This window comes from Myotis yumanensis, unplaced genomic scaffold (assembly GCF_028538775.1).
Source record: "Myotis yumanensis isolate MYYU_CA2020_CCGP unplaced genomic scaffold, mMyoYum1.0.hap1 SCAF_2, whole genome shotgun sequence".
NCBI classification, from domain to species: Eukaryota; Metazoa; Chordata; class Mammalia; order Chiroptera; family Vespertilionidae; genus Myotis; species Myotis yumanensis.
The window spans coordinates 3,142,994-3,150,919 of NW_027223753.1; the positions used below are offsets into that span (position 1 = coordinate 3,142,994).

At 65.7% G+C, this 7,926-nt stretch overlaps 1 protein-coding gene across 1 annotated transcript; it reads right to left on the bottom strand.

Moving 5' to 3' along the window:
- Positions 1–393: 393 nt before the first annotated feature.
- On the bottom strand, positions 394–2,811 carry HES2 (hes family bHLH transcription factor 2). The gene is made up of 4 exons (XM_070403118.1): positions 2,708–2,811; positions 2,454–2,549; positions 2,062–2,161; positions 394–1,968 (listed from the first exon to the last, which is right to left on the bottom strand). The coding sequence occupies exons 1-4, from the start codon at positions 2,750–2,752 to the stop codon at positions 1,712–1,714; spliced, it is 498 nt and encodes a 165-aa protein (XP_070259219.1). The 5' UTR covers positions 2,753–2,811; the 3' UTR covers positions 394–1,711.
- Between the last annotated feature and the right edge of the window lie 5,115 nt (positions 2,812–7,926).

Genomic DNA, 7,926 nt, shown 5'->3' on the forward strand with positions numbered 1-7,926 from the left:
TGGTGGGTGTGGCCTGCAGGTTATCTGCCCCCCTCCCTGGCAGCTCCGCAGAGCAGTCCCAGCCTCGGTGCCCGGCTCTCACACCCACCCCCTCCCCTTCTGTCCTGGGAGCCCAGGCCGGTGGAGCAGGTCTTCTAAGCAGTATGAGGGTCCCCGAGTGGGAGTCGGGGCAAAGGCCAGGCTGTCCAGGGCTCAGTGCCTCATGGTCTGGTCACATGACCTGTTCGTTAGCCCACCTGTTTACTGAGCTCCCTGTGTGCCCCATGCCTTTCGGACACAGAGGCGCACTCAGCACCGCCCTGCCCTCCTGGAGCTGCAGTCCAGTCAGCCGAACCCACAGCCGGGAGGACAGGACACGCTGCTGGGGGCTCACCCAGCTGTCTCAGCCGTGACTTCTTTAAAATGTTTTTATTGTTTTTTAGAGAGAGAGGAAGGGAGAGGGGGAGATAGAAACATCAATGAGAGAAAAACATCGATCAGCTGCCTCCTGCACAACCCCTACCGGGGATGGAGCCCACAACCCAGGCATGTGCCCTGACCGGGAATTGAACCGGCAACCTCTTGCTGCTGGGGTGGTGCCAAACCACTGAGCTCACTGGCCAGGCAGCAGTGACTTCTTCAATAACACCCACAGCTTCCCACGTCCTGACATCCAATCGGTGCCGACATCATCCCGGGTTTGGTGACCCCTCCCCCTCACCAGCTCCGTCTTCTGCCCCTCGTGCCCTGGTCCCTCGCACAGGCTGTGGGACAAGGCACTGACCCTTGTTCACGAGGAGGCTCAGCGGATCCTCAAGAAATGCTGGAACAGGACCCAGTGGGGCTCCCGCCGTGTCTTGGGCACCCACTCCTGGGACCCACGGGCCCCTCCCTGAGGCTTTGCAGGCTCTCCTGAGGTCCACGGGGAAGAAAGAAAAGTCTGAAGAACAAGTCGCTCCCAGTGACCAAACCTGAAGAGCAGCTGGGAGCAGGTGTGAAGAGAAAATGAGGAAAGGTGTTTCCTGGTCCTTCACCTGCTGTCCCGCTTGAATCTCTGCTGCGGTGACACGGCCGTGCTTACCTCCCGGCACTGCCTCCTCGCTGGGCCTCCTTGGGGCTGCAGGGCACCCGCATCCTTGCCCACCCTTCTCACACCTGGCACGTAACTAGACTAATGCTGGGGGAATGAGTCCTCCCCACCCGGACAGCACCGAGCCCGGCTGCCTCCAGGCCCTGCCACTGGAGGCTTTGGACAGGAGAGCCCCGGTGTGGAGGTGATGGCTCCCAGGCCTGCAGAGCCCTCAGGTCACTGCTTCTGTCTGCGCAGAGGTTGCCCAGCAGAGCTGGCGAGGAGACAGGCCCAAGAAGGGCCGGGAGGGCAGCGACCAGCCAGAGCAGATGGCTGCACCTGGCTCAGGTGAGCTCGGCCCAGCCCTTGGATGGGGGCCAGTGCGGGGACAGGTGTGCCTTCCACCAGCAGGGGTGGGGGCTCCTCCCCTGCTGCAGCCACTCTCCCCTTCTCCTCCGGCCCAGACACCCTCCAGTTGGGGGTGAGGCGGGCTTCTCCCCTTATTTCTTCCAGCGGAGTCCCCAGGCCTTCAGTCCACCGCTTGGATCACAGACATCCGGCTGCGTCCTGGCTATGGCTGACCCCTCCGGGTGGGAAAGGCAGCTGCCACCAGGCTTCCTCAGTCCCCAGGGCCGGCAGCGGCGTCCGTGCACTCGCCAGGGGCTACCAAGGCCGCCAGAGGCCAGGGCCACGAGGAGACGCAGGCGGCGAGGGCGCGGGGGTGGGCGGCGCGGAGGGCGAGGGCGACCCACAGGAGTCCTCAGGGCGCCCGCCGTCGGGGAAGGCGCCGGCCGCTCTCTGCCGCAGGTGCTCCAGCAGCCGCGCGCCCAGCGCACGCTCCAGGGCGCCGCAGGCGGGCAGCGCACGGGCCAGACGCGCCAGGCAGGCGCCATAGCCCTCGCGGTAGCTGTCGGAGGGCGCTGCGGACGGAGAGGCACGTCAGGCGCGGGGTGCGGGGCAGGGCTGGGCGGGGTGCGGCGCAGGGTGCGGGCGGGCTGGGCCGGGTCACTTACTGGGGGCCGCAGCCAGGCAGGAGGACGCAGGCAGCTCCTGCAGGAAGCGCACCGTCATTTCCAGGATGTCCGCCTTCTCCAGCTTCGAGCAGCCAGAGCTCTGCGACCGGCCACCGGGGAGAGGGACGGAGAGACTGACAGTCAGGACAGATCTCCGGCCGGCTGCCGGCGCCCCTCCAACCCCCAACCCCAACCTGTTTTGACCAGCAGCTGGGCGCGCGCGCCACGGCCCGCGGAGGAGCCGGCTGCCCGGGACTAGTCCCGCCTGCGCTCGGCCGGCCTTGGAAGCCGCGCGGAGCCCCCTCGCAGGTTCCTGGGGTCGAGGCGACCAGCGCTCCCGCCCTCCTCGCTCCGCGCGTAGGCCCCACCCGGGCCCCATGCCCGGCGCTCACCTCCAGGCCGAGCAGCGGCAGGATGAGCACCCGGAGCTGCCGCAGGCTCTCGTTGATGCGCGCGCGGCGGCGCTTCTCCAGCAGCGGCTTCAGGCTCTGCGGGGCGCGGAGACCGCGTTAGGCGGCGCCCAGGCACGCCCCCGGCCCCCGACCCCAGCCCCCGGCTCCTAGCACCCGGCTCCTAGCACGCCCCAGGCCCCAGCCCCCGGCTCCTAGCACGCCCCCGGCCCCAGCCCCCAGCCCCCGGCTCCTACCTTACGCAACTCCGTCGGCTCTCGCGCCCTCCGAGGCAGCCCCATGCTCGACGGGGAGGCAGCCTCGCTGCGGGGCGGCGCTCGGGAGACCTGCGCCCGCGTGGACCGAGACGCGGAAGGAGGTGCCCGACTGCGCAGCCCCGGCCAGCGCCACTGGGGAGCGCGGCGCCGCCACCTGGCTTTAAGGAGGCGGTGTCGCCCGCCCCGCCCCGCCCCGTCCCGCCCCGCGGAGTCAGGCCGCCCGCGGGCCCCACCTCCCGCCATTGTTCCTGCCCCGGGTAGCGGGTGGTGAAAGGTGGGAGGGGGAACGGCCGAGCCCCAGGGACCTCGCTCCAGCCCTTCGCGTCCCATCTGCGGCGGGGGTCGCAGGCCCAGGGCGCTCCTGAGCCCCGCAGGGGTGTGTGTGGGCGGCATCGCAGCCTTCGCTGCCCTGACCCGGCGGGCAGGAGGGGCACGGAGGGGGCCGAGCCTCGCCTCGCACGGGCTGCGGTCCCACCTGGTCCAGCTCCGCCCTCTTCATTCATTCTGGTTCAGCGCCTCCTCCTTGGGGAGCTCCCAGGCGGGTTCCTACGACCGGGAGGGACTCGCCCCGCCCCCCAAGTTGCTCTGCGGACGGAGGGTCCGAGCCGCAGGGAGCGAGGTCTCAGCTTGCTCAGCCCCGGCCGCGGGCGCGGGCGAGGACAGGTGGAGGCCCCGTCGCGGACCGCCCGGCCAGGGCTCTAGGACTCCGTGGACTCCTGGGCTCTCCAAGTTAGAGGTCACCTGGTTCCCGGTCCTCGGTATGAACGGGGAAACTGAGGCCCAGAGGAGACCGGGAAACCCAGGGGCCCTCGGAGCTCACTTTCTTTTCAACTGGCGCCGGCTCCGGCCCCACCCATGGGCCGGGCGGAGCCCACGTGACGGGCAGGGCGGGGAGGTCCCGGGCGCTTTGGCCCCAGCGGCCGCCGGGCCCGCCTCCTCGCCGCGTGGCGGTTGGTGCAGCAAACCGGCTGGGCGTCCCCCGCCCATCTGCTCGGGGCCGCCCACCCCCAGCAGGCTGGCGGGGCAACGGTCGCCGGGCGGACGGCACTGCGGACCGCCTCGCCGACCCTCGGGCGGCTGAGGGCGGACCCACCCAGCCGGGCCGGGAGGAGGCACCCTGGGGCGGAGCCAACCCGGCGCTGTCCAGGGTGCTGGACTGTCCCCCCTCTCCGCCAAACCCCATCTGGGGCCCCATTCCCGTCACTCGCCCCAAATCCTCCTGCCTCGTGCTCCCCCAGCCGGGCCCGAGGAGGCCGGCGCGTCCATCAGAAAGGGGGTGCAAGCAGCCTGGGCGAGAGGGCCCTCGGGCCACCTGTACCCGTCTGGCTGGCGAAGGGACAATGGGCCATCACCTACGGAGGACGTGCTGTGTGCCAAGCACAGGGCCAAGCGCTTTTTGGGCCTCGCGGCCAGTAACCCCCATTACGGTCCTGATTATGAGAATAAATAATTCAATATATTTGGCCCGGCAGGGCCTGGGGGTGCCGGAGCCCCTGTCCCCCTTGCATTCTTGAGCCCAGAGATCAGAAAAGGACTGTGGGTCCCTCGCTGATGTCCCCCATGTCACCCTCCCCCACCCCAGCCACACTGGCTCAGGCAGTTCTGTGCCCACCAGCCCGCCCTGCACCAACCCCTACATTCTTGCTGGGAGTCCCTGATACTGGCTCCTGGGGGAAGGGGCTTGGAGGAAGGTTCTTTCTAGAACACCCCCTCCATGCCTGTGGGCCCCCGTTTGAGGCCCTGTGGGGGGGAGCAAACTCCCTTTTCAGTGCCAGTTACCCCAGTCTCCCCTCCGCTCTCCCCTGCTGTGAAGGACGGTGTCCAGCTCATGCACCACTGCTTTCCACCGAGGATCCTGGGGCGGTTGCAGCAATAAACTTGGAGGAGAGTCACTTATAACCAGGCTTAGCTGAGTCAACTGAGTGTGTGGGTTCAGGCTTTAGGGAGGTCGGGGCCACCTGGGGCCCAGTGGGTACACACGCCACCCCTGGCCCCTGCCCTTGGGTTAGGGCCGAGGTCTGAACAGGCACTTTCCATACTGCCAGGGAGGGCCTGAGCCCTGCAGAGGGATGAGAGGAGGCCTGGGGGCGGGGGGGGGGGGCATAGATAGACATCTGGAGGGGAGCGTGGAAGGAAACAGGCAGAGGGAATGTCAGTGGCAGAGGGAAGGAGACACAGCAGCAGCAGCTGGTGTGAGCTCTGCCCCTTCCCATTCGTGTCACCTCAGGCAGGATACGTTCAAAACCAACAAACCAACCTCCCTGTGCCTCAGTTTCTCCAGCTGTGAGATTGGAATCGTGGTTGTACCTGCCGCATGGCGTCCCTGTGGGGAATAAAGGTGCCGGTGAAGATTGGCATAGTGCCGGGTAAGCGGCAGGACTTCCGCAAATGTGTTCCTGCCGGTGTGGGCTCTCTCCAGGGCTGCTGGGGACCAGTGGACCTGCAGGGGCCCAGAGAGGACAGGAAGGTCTGGATCTCAGCCCAAGTCTGAGTGGTGACCCTAAGAAAGGAGGCGAAGAAGATGTTCAGCAAGGATGGGCACACACACACACACACACACACACACACACGACTTTCATGGAGACATTCCTCTTGGTGGGGGAGGGGTTCCAGGATGTCTTGCTTTGCCGAACACCTTATGGGTGGCTCCCAAAATGACAAAACCATGTGATGGATGAGGGTGTCTGGGGCCAGGGGAGCCACCTTGGGAGTGAAGGACAGGATTGCAGCACATGATTTCAGTCACGGAGGAGGCATGGGACCGGGGGGGGGGGGGGGGGGGGGGGGGGGGGGGGGGAGGCGCCCAAGACGAGTCATTTCAGCTCCTTGTCCCTGCAGCACCCCTGCCAGTCTCAGGCCTCAGGGTGTGCCTGTCGCTGGGTGAGCTGGAGGAGGGCAGCCCCGTGGGCACAGGAACCAGCCAAGCACAGAGGTTGCCAAGATAAGACTTCTCCCTTCCCAGCAGAAAAGGGTGGGTGGGTGGGAAGAGATCAAGCAATGAACTTGTATGCATATATGCATAACCCAGGGACACAGACAATAGGGTGATGAAGGCCTGGGATGGGGGGGGGGGCTGGGGGGGCTGGGAGAGGTCAATGAGGGGGAAAAGGAGACATATGTAATACTTTCAACAATAAAGATTAAAAAGAAAGAGAGAAAAGAAATGTACACTTGAAACCTATTGATTTTATTAACCAATGTCACTCCAACCTATAATAATAAAAGCTTAATGTGCTAATTACACCGGACATCCTTCCGGACGAAGCTGGGGCTGTGAGGGATGCCCGTGAGGCAGCGCCGGGGGGGGGGGGGGGGGGGGGGGCAGGGGGGAGGAAGGCCTACTCTTGCACGAATTTCGTGCATGGGGCCTCTCGTAAATTTAATAAAAAACAAAGGCAAACCATCCGACTCAAAAATAAACTAAAATAAAAGCACAATGTAGCAATCTGTTCTAAGAAAAAAAATAAATTATAAAATGTGCCAAAATTAAAAAAAAAATAAAGACTCCTGCCTTCCCTTGTCTGCAAGCCAGAGTGGCCACGGGTCCCCTGGAGGGAGCAAGGCCGGTCTGGCCAGGTTGACTTCCCTGGAAACCCACCCCAACAGGGGCCCAGCGCCTCGGGGGGTACTGGGCCCCTTGGAGCGCCACCAGGTGGCGGGCCCGGGAATGTATGCGTGGCCTGTGGGGAGCTGATATAGGGTTAAGCCTCTGAGTGACCTGTGGGCAAAGTCATAAACAATTCCCAGCTTAGAGAGCACAGTCCTCTTAGCATAATTAGGCCTGACCTTATGACGCTTCCTAGATCTTAGCTTCCTAGATCTTACTCGGAAGCTTATGGGCTGAGGGAAGTGCAACAAGAACAAAAACAAGTGAAACTCACAAGAACAGTGTAAACAAGTGAAACTCGCAAGAACTGTGTAACTATGGAAACCACTACCTTGTTTACCGCTCACTATAAAATAAAGGCTCAGCTTGCCTTGGGATCTTTTTCTGTGGCCTCAGCCAGGCACAGGGCAGATCCACGGAGAATAAGGGAAAGCTAGAGAGTTCTGAACGCTGTCTCCGTGTAAAGCATTCTTCGCCGACTCCGTCCACACCTTTGGGACCCCCTGGACCCCCATGGGGCTGGACCCCAACAGTGGCCGCCCCCGAGTCCCACGCTAGGGCTCCCGCGGTCCCTGAAAGCAGCTTGACTCTGCGCTTCAGCGCTGCCCCCAGCCGCTGGCCAGGCGCTGCGGGAACAGCCCCGGGGCCGGGCCCCCTGGGGCGGCGGCGAGGGCGCGGGGGAGGGGGGAAGGCAGGGCACAAACTGTTTCAAAGTCACAGGATGTGCCGGCTCACCCCCGCGGCTACGCAGCCCCCGCCTTCTGGAGCTCTTCCTCGTGTCCAGCCGGCGGTGCCCCCTCCAGCTCCAGGCAGGGCTTCTGGCCACGCCGGCGGGATGGTTTGGGTCCACGTGCTCTCCTGGCCAGTGCCCTCCCGGAGCTTCCCGCGCCCCCTGTGAGGGGTCCCGGCCCCCCTTCCTGGTGACTGCTCTGCGCACCTCCCCGCGCCCCTCAGCCCCTGCACCCCCGCTTTCCCTTCTCTCCCCGTGGCAGCCACGGGCCCTCAAGCTCAGGGTAACTCCCCACCCAGACGCAGCAGCTCCCCGTGCTCCCTGAACCACCCTCTAGCTCAGAACCCTGAGCGCACCGGCCCCGGCCCCTCCCGGCTGCCGGCGCAGAGAGCAGCTCTTGGGGGCTGGCGGACTCCGAGGGCCGAGGGCCCAGCACCAGGCAATTTGGACCTGCTCCTGCCTCGGCCTCGGCCCTTGTGGTCCCCCTGCCGGGAACACCCGTTACCCCAAACCCAGCCCAGGACACTCCTCAGGTGGACCTTTAGGAGTCAAGTCCCTGCCGCCCGTCTCCTCCGCGAGGCCAGCAGGGCGGTGCGCGGGGCCGGTGGGCGGGGACGGAGGCGGTGCGGGGGGCGGGCCCCCAGGCTTAAGCGGGGGGCCGCGCGGGCCGGGCCCCAGAGCGCCCGGAGGCGGAGCGGAGCGAGCGAGGGACTGCGGAGCAGGAGTCGCGCGGCAGCCGCTCCGCCTCCCAACCCGCGGGGCCCCGACGGCCGCGCCACGGACTCTCCCGGTGCCCGCGGACAGGCGCATGGCGCCCAGGGGAGCGCGCTGAGCGCGGGGCGAGGCGCGGCGGGCGGCACG